We start from the raw sequence: 16310 nt of genomic DNA on the forward strand, positions 1-16310 counted from the left end.
GGACGCCAGGGGGCGGGAGGAAGCGGGAGGAACTCCGTCGTCCTCCGCGCGCGCCTGCCCGCGGCTGGGGAACCGAAGGCCTGGAGGGGAAACAGATCCCCGCGGCGTTGTTTTGGGCTCCGTGAGCCGAAAGGGGGAGGGGAGAGGAAGCAGAAGCAAACACTGCGCAGTGGGACCGTGCGCGGCCTCCGCTTCTGCGTGCGTGCGCTCGCTCGCGCGGGCTTAGTGCTGGCGCGTGAGGCGGAGGCGGGCGGCGGCGGCGGCGCCTGCGCGGTCGGACTCGGTCGACGGTTCGCAGGGGAGGAGGCGGCGGGAGGCGGAGGAGGCGGCGGCGGCGATGGAGGTGAAGCGGCTGAAAGTGACCGAGCTGCGGTCAGAGCTGCAGCGGCGGGGCCTGGACTCGCGCGGCCTCAAGGTGGATCTGGCGCAGCGGCTGCAGGAGGCGCTGGACGCCGAGATGCTCGAGGACGAGGCCGGCGGCGGCGGGGCCGGGCCCGGCGGGGCCTGCAAGGCGGAGCCTCGGCCTGTGGCCGCGTCGGGCGGCGGCCCGGGCGGGGAGGAGGAGGAGGACGAAGAGGAGGAGGAGGAGGACGAGGAGGCGCTGCTTGAGGACGAGGACGAGGAGCCACCCCCTACTCAGGCCTTGGGTCAGGCCGCGCAGCCGCCGCCGGAGCCCCCGGAGGCGGCAGCCATGGAGGCCGCGGCCGAGCCAGATGCTTCCGAGAAGCCGGTGGAAGCCACGGTCGGGTCAGGCGGGGTAAATGGTGGCGAAGAGCAGGGCCCCGGCAAGGGGGAGGAAGACGAACCCGAGGAACGTAGCGGGGACGAGACGCCGGGATCCGAGGTGCCGGGTGACAAGGCCGCCGAGGAACAGGGTGAGGAGCTGGCAGCCGAGCCCGGCTCCAGCCTGCCGGCTGCTCCCCTGATCTAGCACCCCGCCCTGCACCGCGGGGTCCGAGTCCTTGCTTTCGCTTGCCTCAGAGTGCCATCTGATGGAATGCCTTTCATTCTCTACCCACCTTTCTGAGGGGTTAGGCCGCCTCTCGTGGTCCTACTCTTTGCAGGAGGAAGGTTCCTGCCTAACTTGGTTCCTTGGTGATAGTGGATGGCAGTGAGTGATTTTGTATGCGAACTGCTTGTGAGCTACCTGTGGAACAGTCTCCCACGGTGCTTGTTATATTTTTCTTAGTTGAGAACGTGCTAAGCAATTGGGGATTACACGGAGAACTAGGCCCACGGTTAGAGGGTCAGGCCTTTGGGCTACCTGTTAACTTTTTCACCGTAAAAATGTTAAGCGAAAATCGAAGTCCGTCAAAGTCCGCTCAGTTAAAAGCATGTTACCAGAGCTTGAGCCAGAGAATCTGAAAATCCAACCTTGCTCCTCTTTGAGCTGTAGGGGAGAGCTTCCAGTGTAACACTGTCGAGTTTAATAGTTAACCAGTGAAGAGAAAACGTTAATCATGTGCATTCAGAGTCAGTTAACGTTACTTGGCTAGGGTTTTTATCTTGCTTGGATTATGATTACATTTTAATTCTCCCACTGAGTCCGTGGATGGGCATGTTTGTAGATTTGCTGAATATCTGGTGCTAGCCTTTTACATTTCAGGTCCCTCGTTTCCTGACTGGTAATGATTGAGGTGCTGGTGGGTCCGTTGAGTAAGCTTGTGGAAGAGGTGTGTTGTAGAATTGCCCCAGGGAGTTAGTGACCTTTCTCCTTTCTTTTGAAGTGATTGGATGGTTACAACTGATCCATAACACTATGTCAGAGTAGGGAGGATAAGTCTTACTATAAGGTGGGTGGCCTTAGTTCTTTTGTTAGTCATTTTTTTAGGCCACTAACCGAGAGTCTGAACCCATTGTACAACAATCACATGCAACTTGCAGATTGTTTGTCCTGTGTCCTGGAACAAAAATTCCATTACATAACCTTTGACTTATGTGTATCCTAAAGAGCAGATAAAAATATTGAAGGATAGGCTGGGTGTGGTGGCTCACGCCTGTAATCCCAGCACTTTGGGAGGCCAGGTGGGTGGATCACCTGAGGTCAGGAGTTCAAGACCAGGCTGGCTAACATGGTGAAACCCTGTCTCTAGTAAAAATACAAAAAATTAGCCGGGCGTGATGGCGGGTGCCTGTAATCCCAACTTCTTGGGAGACTGAGGCGGGAGAATGGCTTGAACCCGGAAGGCAGAGGTTGCAGTGAGCCGAGATCACAAGACTGCACTCCAGCCTGGGCACGACAGAACAAGACTCCATCTCAAAAATATATATATTGAAGGATAAAAGACTTTTAAAGAAATTATTGTTAAAAACCTTAGCGTTGCAAAATGCAAAAGCCTAGGGAAAAATTCCAGGGTTTTTCCTCTTGTAGAGAATGTTGCTAAATGTACACCACCACCTTTCTGCCCCAAATTATGTGCCGTATAGATGAGGTATTATTTATGATCTCTTGTGACTTAGTGGTTTGCTCTTACAACTTTCAGTAGAAGTCCCTGGTAAAAATACAACTGTGTTTAATGCACTTGAGTCCATTTGGCTGTGCATTTCAAAGTAGGAAAGGGAAAAGAAAAATTGAGGCTTCTCTGTATCATGAAGTTGTGGAAAAGTGTTACAAAATACGTATTAAAAAAAAAAAAAATACGTATTAACTGCCTACCTTAAATCTAGATCTGACAAGAGTCAAATTAACCTTTGAAGTTTTTTTAGAGACCTAGGGGATATTTTTTATGTCATATTGTTGGGGAAATCTGCAAGTTTGACCTGATTTAAGTGGATAAATTTAGAATGCAAAAATTGTCCAATTTTTATCTACTGCTTGACTGTAATTAGCCCATGTCCCTTTTTTAAAAAATAAAATAAAATCACAGCCAATGACAGAAAGATGATCTTTAGAAATAAAATGTTCTGTGAATGTAGTGGGAATAACCTAGTTGTTTTGATCAGACAGATTCTCAGTTTCCCTGTTAGTGTCTATTAGTTCTGAGCTTATTCTACACTCCAGTATGAAAACTGCTGATTTTCTTTCCCTCGTTTTTGTAGGAGATGACCAAGATAGTGAAAAGTCAAAACCAGCAGGCTCAGATGGTGAGCGGCGGGGGGTAAAGAGACAGCGGGATGAGAAGGATGAACATGGCCGAGCTTACTATGAATTCCGAGAGGAGGCTTACCACAGCCGGTGAGGGAAACAGTCCCTTTCCTTGAAGGGAGTGTCTGCTCTGATTTTGGTATACCTGGTATTGACTGGAGAGACTGGAAGGAGGGTGGATTCAAAATGGAATAGGTTTTTATAGGCATGAGTTTTAGATTGCATCTACCATGGAAACTCCTATTGCCCTTTCTCATTTATTGAAAAAAGCTGTCTGCTGGGATTTGATATTCACTGATAGTTTAAAATGGACATAATGTCATACACACACCTCTCAAAGAAGAGGGCTTTGTTTACATTGTGTTTCTTTTCTATCTTACATATATAGCTCAAAGTCTCCACTGCCTCCTGAAGAAGAGGCAAAAGATGAGGAGGAGGATCAAACTCTTGTGAACCTGGACACGTGTATGTATAAGGCAGACAGATTGTGGTTTTTAACTAATCTCCTAAAAGTAATTTTGGAGATTAAAACTTCATAGCCTATAAATTCTATGAGACTTTGTATCCACTTCAACAACTGGCTATACTTGTGCTCTGTTGGTGGCTTACAAGTATTGGACATTGGAGTAAACTGATGGCTTCTTTCTTTACAGATACCTCGGATCTGCATTTTCAAGTGAGCAAAGACCGCTATGGAGGGCAGCCACTTTTCTCAGAGAAGTTCCCCACCCTTTGGTCTGGGGCAAGGAGTACTTATGGAGTGACAAAGGGAAAAGTCTGCTTTGAGGCAAAGGTAGCTCATTAAGACCATTCATTCATTTATTCCTGGATAGTTACAGTTCTTAGGGAGAAAAAAAAAGATTAGTTTTTTTTTTTTTTTTTTTTTGAGACGGAGTTTCGCTCTTGTTACCCAGGCTGGAGTCCAATGGCGCCATCTCGGCTTACCACAGCCTCTGCCTCCCAGGTTCAAGTGATTCTCCTGCCTCAGCCTCTCAAGTAGCAGCTAGGATTACAGGCATGCACCACCACACGCAGCTAATTTTGTATTCTTAGTAGAGATGGGGTTTCTCCATGTTGGTCAGGCTGGTCTTGAACTCCCGACCTCAGGTGATCCGCCCGCCTTGGCCTCCCAAAGTGGTGGGATTATAGGCGTGAGCTACCACTCCTGGCCGAGGAACAAAGATTTTTTTTAAAAGACCTTTCATTTATTCATTAAACTACTACCTATGTATACTGGACTTCTGTGCAATCAGGCTTTTATTAGTGCAGGTAGGTAAAAGCACTGTGCTTTAACAAGAACCTTAGTTTCAGTAACCAAGAAATTGATCCCTGTGGCTTTCAGTTCAGTGACTGTTATTCTGATGTTGAGATAATTGTCATTTTCAGTTTGTATAAAAATCGTGTCTTTCTAACTCCGAGTTTGCTACTCAGTTGGTCACAATATCTAATAGTTCCCTTTCTGACTTGGCCAGGTAACCCAGAATCTCCCAATGAAAGAAGGCTGCACGGAGGTCTCTCTCCTTCGTGTTGGGTGGTCTGTTGATTTTTCCCGTCCACAGCTTGGTAAGGTTATTTCTTTAACTTCTTCCTTAGTGTTTACTACCATATTGCTTACTCTGTGGCAAGTCCGGATGTAGGTAACTAATTTGTTGACTGTTCTAGGTGAAGATGAATTCTCTTACGGTTTCGATGGACGAGGACTCAAGGCAGAAAATGGACAGTTTGAGGAATTTGGCCAGACTTTTGGGGAGAATGATGTTATTGGCTGCTTTGCTGTGAGTGCTCCTGAAAGTCGCGGGTCATAACAAGGAGTGGATAGAGGGCACTGGGAATTCACTGTGCTTCCCGTCAACTATTGGCTTTTATGCATATGATGTGTGGCTCGCTTAGTTACATTGTGCAGCAGTCTGTGTGAAAAAAGATTAAATTGTAAAGTTTAATCAACCTGAAGCCTTGTCAGCCAATAAGTGCTCTTGTCCTTTGTCATTGTAGAATTTTGAGACTGAAGAAGTAGAACTTTCCTTCTCCAAGAATGGAGAAGACCTAGGTGTGGCGTTCTGGATCAACAAGGAATCCCTGGCAGACCGGGCCCTTCTACCCCATGTCCTCTGCAAAAATTGTGTTGTAGAATTAAACTTTGGTCAGAAGGAGGAGCCCTTCTTCCCACCACCAGAAGAGTTTGTGTTCATTCATGCTGTGCCTGTTGAGGAGCGTGTGCGCACTGCAGTCCCTCCCAAGACCATAGAGGAATGTGAGGTATGCCAAAGAGTATACAAACACTGAGGTTGTATGCTTTGCAGAGGTGGGTGCATATGCCCTCCCAGGTCTCAGAGCATTACCAAACAGGAATGGGAGAATGTTCTTAAATTGGATTTGATAAACATGACCCTCACTTATCTTTCATTATATTTCTGGTTCTGTGTTTTGCAGGTTATTCTGATGGTGGGACTACCAGGATCTGGAAAGACCCAGTGGGCACTGAAATACGCAAAAGAAAACCCTGAGAAAAGATATAATGTCCTGGGAGCTGAGACTGTGCTCAATCAAATGAGGGTTAGTTGCTGTTGGGGATATTTGTCAGATACAGTATTTGCTCTTCAGATACCAAGAGACTCTTATAACCTATCTTTAATGGAGAGTTAGTTTCAGATGTCTGAGAACAAGGGTCCCATAAACAGAGAAAAGAGATTTTTCTCTCTATGTGTTTTAGGTGGGTTTATTTTTGTTTTTCTTTGCTGTGTTGTCACATTTCTGAAAGCACATAAGATCTGAAATACATCCAGGTTAAGACTGGAAATGACTACTACAGGAAATGGACAACATTCATAGCACTGAAGAACAGGAATAGAATGATATCATAGATTCAGTATTTGAAGAGGTGACATGTACCAGTGACTCTTGGGCTCTAACTTGATACATAACTTGTGTGTTTTTTTTTCCACCACTTCTCAAACTAATCAGATGAAGGGGCTCGAGGAGCCAGAGATGGACCCCAAAAGCCGAGACCTTTTAGTTCAGCAAGCCTCCCAGTGCCTTAGTAAGCTGGTCCAGATTGCTTCCCGGACAAAGAGGAACTTTATTCTTGATCAGGTATTAAACTGATAAAATTGTCTAGAGTCAATGTGGGGTGTGTATATAAAGAGAGACTGAATTAAGGAACAGAATCAACTTACTTATGATCATCTGGTTGTGTGTTAATGGTTGCAATGTTTTTTGAACTCAGAGGTACCCCTGATTAGTGTTTTTATCTGAAAATATATGGACCCAGGCTCTAAAACATGTAATAAAGACAATGGAAAGAGTTGGAACTCATTTGAATTCCTGGCTCCACCACATTCTGGTTTGTAATTTGGATAAGTCCTTTATCCTCTCTGAACCTCAGTTTCCCTGATGAGCAAAACAGGATAATACCTGTTATATAGTTTGAAAAGTTAAAGAAGATCATGTGTATTGATCCCTCATCTCATGTCTTCTGAGTTACCAAAGATACTGAGTCTTTTTTTTTTTTTTGGAGATGGGGTCTCGCTCTGTTGCCCAGGCCGGAGTGCAGTGGCGCGATCTCGGCTTGCTGCAAGCTCCACCTCCCAGGTTCACACTATTCTCCTGCCTCAGCCTCCGGAGTAGCTAGGACTACTGGCGCCCGCCACCAAGCCTGGCTAATTTTTTGTATTTTTAGTAGAAACAGGGTTTCACCGTGTTAGCCAGGATGGTCTTGATTTCCTGACCTCATGATCCACCTGCCTCAGCCTCCCAAATTGCTGGGATTACAGGATTACAGGCTTGAGCCATCGCACCCGGCCTTTTTTGTTTTTTTGAAGATGGAATATTGCTCAGCCACCACCCAGGCTGGAGTGCAGTGGAGCGATCTCAGCGCACTGCAACCACCATCTCCTGGGTTCAAGCGATTCTCCCGTCTCAGTCTCCCTAGTAGCTGGGATTACAGCACCCGCCATCATGCCCAGTTAATTTCTGTATTTTAGTAGAGATGAGGTTTCACCATGTTGGCCAGGCTGGTCTTGAACTCCTGACCTGAGATGATCTGCCCACCTTGGCCTCCCAAAGTGCTAAGATTACAAGCGTGAGCCACTGTGCCTGGCTGATACTGATTCTTTTGGTTAAATTTGAGTGATAATTTTCTTCCAAAACATCAGTTATTCCTCCTGTTCTTAGTGTAATGTGTACAATTCTGGCCAACGGCGGAAGCTATTACTGTTCAAGACCTTCTCTCGGAAAGTGGTGGTGGTTGTCCCTAATGAGGAAGACTGGAAGAAGAGGCTGGAATTGAGGAAGGAAGTAGAGGGAGATGATGTGCCTGAATCTATAATGCTGGAGATGAAAGGTGGGTGTCTTAGTCCATTTTCTGCTGCTATAACAGAATATCACAGACTTTGTAATTTACAAATTTAATAGAGGTTTATTTCCCTCATGGTTCTGGAGGCTGGGAAGTCCAAGAGCACAGCACTGGCATCTGGTGAGGTCCTTTTTGCTGCATCATTCCGTGGCAGGAGGGCAAAAGGCAAGAGGGCAAATGTGAGAGAACTTGCTTTTATAACAAAGCCGCTCTCACAATAACGGCATTAATCTATTCATGAGGATGGAACCCTCATGACCAACTCACATTAAAAGTCCCACCCTTTCAACACTGCTCATTGGGGATTAAGTTTCCAACACTTGTACTTTGGTGGGACATAACTCAAACCATAGCAGTGGGCTAAAATTGTACAAGTTAAAGAGATTTTATCTGGTCAGTGCACACCTTACTGAAGCCTCTTAGCACCTGGAGTGACACTCTACATCTAAAATGTAAATCTGAAGAGGAACTTAATGGTTACAAGCACTTGTAGGTGAATGAATGAGCAGAGGGAAGCAGTAACCCCTTGACTCATTGTTTTCTTGGTTTGGTTTGGTTTGGTTTGGTTTTGAGACAGAGTGTCACCCCGTTGCCCAGCTTGGAGTGCAGGGGTGTGATCTCAGCTCACTGCAACATCTACCTCCTGGGTTCAAGCGATCCTCTTGCTTCAGCCTCCCAAGTAGCTGAGATTACAAGCATGTGCCACCATGCCTAGCTAATTTTTGTGTTTTTAGTAGAGACGGTGTTTCATCATATTGCCCAGGCTGGTCTTGGAACTCCTGACTTCAGTTGATTTGCCTGCCTTGGTCTCCCAAAGTGCTGAGATTACAGGCATAAGCCACTGCACCCAGCCGCCTTGACTTGTTTTGAAAAAGATACAGCGGCCGGGCGCGGTGGCTCAAGCCTGTAATCCCAGCACTTTGGGAGGCCGAGACGGGCGGATCACGAGGTCAGGAGATCGAGACCATCCTGGCTAACACAGTGAAACCCCGTCTCTACTAAAAAATACAAAAAACTAGCTGGGCGCGGTGGCGGGCGCCTGTAGTCCTAGCTACTCGGGAGGCTGAGGCAGGAGAATGGCGTAAACCCGGGAGGCGGAGCTTGCAGTGAGCCAAGATCTGGCCACTGCACTCCAGCCTGGGCAACAGAGCGAGACTCCGCCTCAAAAAAAAAAAAAAAAAGAAAAAGAAAAAAAAAAGAAAAAGATACAGAAAGGGAAATAGTGAGCCGGGCGCGGTGACTGATGTCTCTAATCCCAGCACTTTGGGAGGCTGAGGCCGGTGGATCACAAGGTCAGGAGCTCACAACCAGCCTGACCAAGATGGTGGAACCCTGTCTTTACTAAAAATACCAAAAAAATTAGTCGGGCATGGTGGTGGGCACTTGTAATCACAGCTACTTGGGAGGCTGAGGCAGAGAATTGCTTGAACCCGGGAAGTGGAGGTTGTAGTGAGCTGAGATTGTGCCACTGCACTCCAGCCTGAACAGAGGGAGACTCCCATCTCAAAAAAAAAAAAGAAGAAGAAAGGGAAATAGTGACTGTAGGGTGATTTAAACTCAACGGAGAGGCTTCCGTGAATCAGTTATTTGTTAAGTAAATATTTCTGGTACATCTACTGTTTGTCTACATTTCTTACTCTGCTTTTTTTTTTGTTTTTGAGACAGAGTCTCCCTGTTGTTACCCAGGCTGGAGTGCAGTGGCATGATCTCGGCTCACTGCAACCTCTGCCTCACAGGTTCAAGCGATTCTCCTGCCTGAGCCTCTTGAGTAGCTGGGATTACAGGCACCCGCCCAGCTAATTTTTGTGCTTTTAGTAGAGACGGGGTTTCGCCATGTTGATCAGGCTGGTCTCAAACTCCTGACCTCAGGTGATCCACCCACCTCGGCCTCCCAAAGTGCTAGGATTACAGGTGTGTGCCACCGCGCCTGGCCGCAGGGAGAGATTATTGTGGTTCAAATTAAAATATAGCAGTTGGAGTGAATGATCTCATTGGTGTAACTTGATTTCTGGTATCACATTATGTTTATGTTTTGTTTGTTAATTTGGCTGAAGTCTGTAATGCAATACATAAGATAGAGAGTAATGTCTACTCAAGAAAGAAATATTAATTAGTATTTTGATTGATCCTCCTACTATTCCCTTAAAATGTGATTTTTTTTCCCCTTGCTGCCTTTAGTTCCTGACATCCCACCTATTCTATCAACTGTTTGCTCTTCAAATTCTGATAATTCCCCAGGCATGGGAACTGGTTTGCACATCTATGAGCCAGATCCTCAGAGTTTACTCAGGATGAACTATGCCAGTCTATAACTCATACTTAGGCACTCAGAGAAATGTAGCTCAGTTTTATAAAACTGAGGGCCAACTGTATTCATCTATGAATCACAAGAGCCCCATTGAACTGAATTTCCACGGGGACTCAGCTTCTGAACTTGATGTCCAGAGACTGGCAGATGTGCTGGCCTATCATGGACAGGTGGTAAATGAGAGCCCTTGTACTCTTGTCTTCTCTTCTTGTATAGATGAGCAGATGCCTTTAGGCTTGGGTCAGTTTCTCATTGAGTCTCTCTTCTGTCACTGAGGCCAGAGTGCAGTGGCACTCAGCCTCCCGAGTAGCTGGGATTACAGGCACATGCCACCATGCCTGGCTAATTTTTGTATTTTTAGTAGAGACAGGGTTTCACCATGTTGGCCAGGCTGGTCTCGAACTCCTGACCTCAAGCCATCCGCCTGCCTTGGCCTCCCAAAATGCTGGGATTACAGGCGCGAGCCACCATGCCCGGCCATCACTGAGTCTCTTTTTAAAATGTTATTTCTTAGCATCTTATCTGACCAACACCAAAACTTTCTCAGTTACTTTTAGCCTCTGGTTACCTGCTTCTGTCCTGATAAGAAACTTTAACCCAGTTCACTCCTAATTTATTATAGATCACTTGAGAACTTGTAAATCTATTGCCTGGGTCTGTTACAATTTAGAGAAAACTTAGAGTAGAAAAAGTTAATGTCATTATTTAGATGTGAGTGGGTATGAACCTAGCACATTTTTGTGCAGTGATAGGTGAGGCATAGGAAGTCATATGCTTCTTGTAGTAGAGTTTTTGTAATGAGGTCTTACCTATCTATGCACTTTTCAGGCCCACAAGCTTCTCTCTTACTCTTACAGCCAACTTCTCTTTGCCTGAAAAATGCGACTATATGGATGAAGTGACATATGGGGAGCTGGAGAAGGAGGAAGCTCAGCCCATTGTCACTAAGTACAAGGAGGAGGCGAGGAAGCTTCTGCCCCCCTCCGAGAAGCGGACAAACCGCCGAAACAACCGAAACAAGCGTAACCGGCAGAACCGAAGCCGGGGCCAAGGCTATGGTGAGTCCTGGGGACCTGCCAGCCCCCCTGCTTCTGTCCATTCTTTGTGCTTAGTACAGCAAGATGTGCAAGGGAAGGCCAAGGAAACCAAGTCAGGTCATTAACAATAGGGATGTGCCTTCTTCATGGAGCTTATTTCTTCTCTTTATCCCTGCCTTTTTCTTGTGCTTTTTCCATAATTCTTTGACAACAAAAATCCTCTTTTTAAAAAAAGAATTACTTTTCACAAAAGTATTTGTTTCTTTGAAAAGCAATGCTTGGGCTCTCTCATCTGTCTAGTTTTCGTTTTAACACATGGGTTCGCAGTGTCACTGTTCCTATCTGAAGGATTTGTGCAGTTAAGTCAGATTCTCATCTTCAGTTTTCTTGCTCCTCTGTCATTTCGATCAACCTAACTGTATAGACAAGAAAGTGAATGCTTTATTCAGTGTTTTTTATCGGGGGAGGAAGTTAACCAAGCAAGTTAGGCTATTAGTAGAATTAATTTCCCCCTGAATGTCTAGTTTGTCAGTTAAAACCCCAGTGTGCATTCACTGCTCTTTAAAAATGTGTGTGTATGTGTGTGTGTCACTGTTAAGTCAGCAGAATTTTCGAGTGCCTGCCATGTGCTAGGTACTGTAAATGCTGACAGTTCCTGCCCTTGAGGAGCTGATGACAGAAACTTTGTTTCTTTTGCATAAAATGATAGGTATGGGTTATATGACATCTGAAATCCCTTCCAGGGCTGAAAGTCTGCAATTCTATGAATGGCAGTTTTTCTTTATGTTTCTAACTCTGCCATGTATCCTTTTGCCATCTTAAATGTTTTACAGGAATTGGGGAGGTTCAAAAACAAAGTGGCTTGGTTTTCTTGTGTCTCTGTTCCTCTGCCCTCCCCCCTCAGACTTTTTAAAAGCTCCTGGCTGGTGCTTTAATTAACATACGTGAGCCTGGCCGAAGCAGGCCTCATATCCCCCAGAATTGCCTTTGGCTCCGACTTTTTGATTTCCACCCAGACGTGGAGCCAGGACCCCATGCCAGCTGTCTGAGCGCGCTCTCCATTTCTCTTCCAGTGGGCGGGCAGCGCCGAGGCTACGACAACCGGGCCTACGGGCAGCAGTACTGGGGGCAGCCTGGAAACAGAGGGGTGAGTGCAGCTCTCCTTCTGCTCCTCACTCTGGGCTGTGAGAGCCATTCCTATTGGCTTAGGGGAGCAGAGTGGTTTGCCTGTTTTCTTAGGGCTTAGGGTTTTGCCCATTTAATATGTTCTGGAAGATTTACTATGGGAAAATTAAACCAATTTATAATATCGAGCTAAGATGTGTCCCATTTAAAAGGGGGTCGCAGTGGGTCATGCTGCCAAAAACCCATAAATCTTCACTCCTTTTTCTTTTCCTTTCTCAGGGTTACCGTAATTTCTATGATCGATACAGGGGAGACTATGATCGATTTTACGGGCGAGATTATGAGTACAACAGATACAGAGACTATTACAGACAATACAATCGGGATGTGAGTATCTTCTTGGGATAGATACAGGGTGAACGGGGGGCAGGAGCAGAAGGATGAATGCTGTGCCTCTTCATCCTCAGCCAGCTCTGGCTCCAAGTGATGGGGTTTCCCCTCTCTTCTAGTGGCAGAGTTACTACTACCACCACCCCCAGGACAGAGACCGATACTACAGGAACTACTACGGTTATCAAGGGTATCGGTGAAGCCCCTGCCATGGTCACCTGTCAGCCATGAAGCTGAATCTCTGGGGGTGCCAGGCACCCCCGCAAAACACAACCAAGGAAAACAGGGGCTGTCGGGGTGGGGCTGAGCTGCCGGGGAGGGGTGGTGGGGGGGGGAGGGTGCTCAAGCAGGGGTGGGGGAGGGGGGAGGTGGAAACAACGAAACTGTACATTTTTTTTAAAGTTTGTTGAAAAGAATATTGTCTTATTCTATAAAACATTTCAAACCTAGTTAGAGATTTGTAATCAAAAAACATTTGCGCAAAAAGCAGCACTTAGGGCTGCCTGTTCTATACCCTGCAGTCAGACAGGAAAAGAACTGAAAATGGCACCCTTCTGACATTCTGAGGCAGCTGGACTGGCAGCCAAGTAAAGGAGAGTGATGAGGTGGTGTGGGGAGGGTGGGGAGGCAGTGTGAGGGTGCTCTCCACAGCAGGTAGGAGCAGGCAGGAGTGGGGACGGGGGAGAGCTTGTGACTGGGGCAGTGAAAATAAACGATTGGCTCTTATCAATCACTTGCACCAACTAACCGTTTGTATTTTCTTTACTGACCTTTCCCTTTTGGGATATGTGGTCTGGTGGGCTGGGAGGCTTACAGTGTCCCAACTCTCCATTTTCCTGTGCCTTTGTGCTGTTTGGCTGAGGCATGGAGACTGCCAGTGGGTGGTTCTATTATGCAGGATTCCCAGGCCAAGAAAGCCTGGGGACTGTCCTTGATTGCAGAGCAGAATAGCCTGCCCCCTCTATAAACACATTGATTAATTCCCATAAAATCTTGGGGAGAATGGGATTGCAGCCCTCAGCCTGAAGATTATGATTTGCCAGTCTGTAGTCTCTGTCTTCCAAGGTTGAAAGAGATGGGAGGTCTCTGAAATCATCCCTGTTAGAGTGTCCTCTTACAGTGCGAGAGAAGGAACGTTTCTCAGGGTTTCAGCTCACACGAAAACACAGCAGGATTCTTTTCACTGCAGCGGGATATGTATATAGGTGAATCCTGTGGTGTGGGCTCCCAGGCCCAGGTGCTGAGAATAGCAACTAGCAACTATTTTCTACAGTGTGGAGGGCTCGTGCCCTGCTGGTTTTTTTGATACACAGGTAGAGAGTGGATAGAAGAGGGGAGGGTGGGGGGCGGGAGGCAGCTCAGTGGGGCTGCTGAACCTTGGGAAGAGTGAGTGTGAACGTGTGTAAACGTGCGTGTGAAAGGGAGCACCCCTTCCTGACTTCTAGAAACAAAATTCCTTTTGGGGCGCTTTCCCTGTGTGTCCCCAGAGAGGCCTCTAGCCAAGAGACTTCATTTGGGATAGTTTCATTTGTGACTTTACCAATACCCTCCCAGTTCTTGATAGACAGCTGTAGGTTGCTGGGTTCAAGAATATGGGTGGGATATGGAATGCTTTTCCATTGTCTAGCTTCAGTTTTTATTCATCCTTCTGCTTAGCACTGTCAGCCGAGAGCTTACTCAGCAGACACCACATACTGCAGCACTTCCTAGTGAGAAAATCTGGGTTGTGCCACTAGAAAATGCTTCACTTCCATTTCCTCACCTGGGCAGCTCTCTTTAAAATTGTGTGCTGATTTGGTCTTCCTCTCCTCCTCCCACTGTTACTGCCCTGCAGCCCTTGTTCAGGTGTACAGACCCTTATTCTGCCTTCCAGTGTCTCTGTCATGACACACCCTTCCACCCAAATACCTCTGACCCCAAGGCTGGAACAGGGCTGGTAGGAGATACGTTTGCTTTCTCATAGTCATGTCCTTTCTCTTGGCACTGCTTCCCTGCGGTGTCCTCAAACGGATTTGTGTGTGGCAGTGGAGTGATTGCATGAATTTTTCTGTAATACATTAACTTTGTATTATTATTAAGGGAGTTTGAGAAAGCTTTGCTTATAATGTCAAGGCAAGGAGGTAGAAACGAGCCCAAAGAAATTCCCTTAGGGCAAGATTATGTTATAATAGAAAATTGAATTTCCTGAGGTAGTGGCTGCCACCCCTTTTCAGATGTTTAGTCCTGCAAAGAGCATCTATCTTGTAGTCTGTGACATGGATGGGGATGCTAGGGCCCTCAGGGGCAAGGGGACTAAACTAAATCAAGTTAGGTTTTTTTCCAGCAGGAATTAGGGGAGGTACTTGCTGTTGATATTTGACACTAGAAAGTCAACTTTTTTACAAAACTTTTTCTAGGTGGGTGGAAAGTGAAACTGCCACATCCTTGTTGGTTTAGTTCAAGAGATCATTTGCAACAACAGTAGATGTCTGGGTTTTGTTTCTGTCTTTTTATTATGAAAAACTTTGTTAAGGGGGAAAATGTGGATTATGGTAACCAGAGGAATCCGTAGCCTTGTTTTCCTTAGAACACTTTTTTAGTGTTTTATCAGACGTCTGTTGTAGTTGTAGACAGGAAAGCTTGTGAGAAAAACACCACATGGAGCCTGTAAATGTTTTTGCACAACCTGTAAAGCATTCTTGGAAGTGGCCAGTAAAAAAAGGGTTTTACCATTTTAAAAAAAATGTAACTGTGTCATTGTTTACATCTGTAACTTTTTCCTCCCCTGTTCTCATTACACCATTCTGGCGAAAATGTAGGCAAAGTAGCTTCCAGTTTTAGAATAAATAACCATTTGGATTGAATTCACCCTATCTCCTGTGGCTGCACTGACTGGGGCGGAGGGTGTCACTGGGTTATTTATTCATGTTTTAATGCCTCTTTCTCAGGTTGCATGGGCTCCAACCAAGGAGGACTCTCTTGCATGGTGGCTGCCGTTCCCTCCCTATTCTACCATGCCTTCATTTGGGAGCCAGCCATGCAGTCGGTTGACATGGGTGGGTAGTTATTAGTCTTATTTAGTGCTTGTTTAGGCCAAGAGTTGAGCCATTGAAGTATAAGAAAATAAATTATAACTCATGACCTTTGTATTTGGTCTACGCAAAAACCAGTTGGATGCTTGAAGTTAAAATCTAAAGTTCCATTGTGGAGCCAAATAAGTATATGAATGAATAATTACTGCTAGGGGGAAAGCCCACTCATCCAACAGAAGTTTGATGGGGGTTATTTTCCAGTGAATTTGGAGAATGAGACAGTAACTTAAATTTACAACAGCATCATTGCTTTTTTTTTTTTTTCTTTTTTTTTTTGAGACGGATCCTCGCTCCGTTACCTAGGCTGGAGTGCAGTGGCATGTGCTCTGTTCACTGCAACCTCAGCCTCCTGGGTTCAATCGATTTTTCTGCTTCAAGTAGCTGGGACTACACATGTGTGCCACCAGGCGCAGCTAATTTTTTTTTTTCTAGTAAAGACAGGGTTTTACCATATTGGCCAGGCTGGTCTCGAACTCCTGACCTCGTGATCTGCCCGCCTTGGTCTCCCAAAGGGCTGGGATTACAGGTGTGAGCCACCGCTCCCAGCCACCATTTATTAGCACTGAACTGATCCTAACAGCGGTTTCTAATAAATGGTCAGGGTCTTAAAGCTCAGATACCACAGGCTCATGACACCTAGTGTTCTGAAGGGGTAGTAGTATTGATATAGATACTGCTCTAAGTCCCACCTTCTATGTGACACAGATTCAGATACCTGGGTTTACGGCTTTGTACCCTTTAGGCCATCCTTGATTTTGGTAGCCATCTATTCTTTAGGACATTTAAAGTTGCTGTTAGAGCTAATTAATCATTTTTTTAAGTGGTTAATCATAGCTCATGCCTGGTCTCTAGTAACTTCTTAAACCCCTTTTTCCCAACTAGTGCTGCAGCCTTGCAGTTATAATCTGATGGGTAGGAACATAGAGTGTGCAGAAAAACTGAA

The 16310-nt window shown here is 46.1% G+C and overlaps 1 protein-coding gene across 1 annotated transcript; it reads left to right on the plus strand.

The window, feature by feature from the left end:
- Nucleotides 1–6: 6 nt before the first annotated feature.
- HNRNPUL2 (heterogeneous nuclear ribonucleoprotein U like 2) lies at nucleotides 7–15139 on the plus strand. Its single transcript, XM_007995254.3, has 14 exons — nucleotides 7–875; nucleotides 3040–3175; nucleotides 3474–3550; nucleotides 3739–3878; nucleotides 4558–4648; nucleotides 4748–4860; nucleotides 5078–5341; nucleotides 5516–5638; nucleotides 6047–6175; nucleotides 7256–7424; nucleotides 10602–10802; nucleotides 11855–11928; nucleotides 12186–12293; nucleotides 12416–15139. Exons 1-14 carry the CDS (start codon nucleotides 338–340, stop codon nucleotides 12494–12496), a joined length of 2244 nt encoding a protein of 747 aa, XP_007993445.3. The 5' UTR covers nucleotides 7–337; the 3' UTR covers nucleotides 12497–15139.
- The last annotated feature ends 1171 nt before the right edge of the window (nucleotides 15140–16310 follow it).

This window comes from Chlorocebus sabaeus, chromosome 1 (genome assembly GCF_047675955.1).
Source record: "Chlorocebus sabaeus isolate Y175 chromosome 1, mChlSab1.0.hap1, whole genome shotgun sequence".
Classification (NCBI taxonomy): Eukaryota; Metazoa; Chordata; class Mammalia; order Primates; family Cercopithecidae; genus Chlorocebus; species Chlorocebus sabaeus.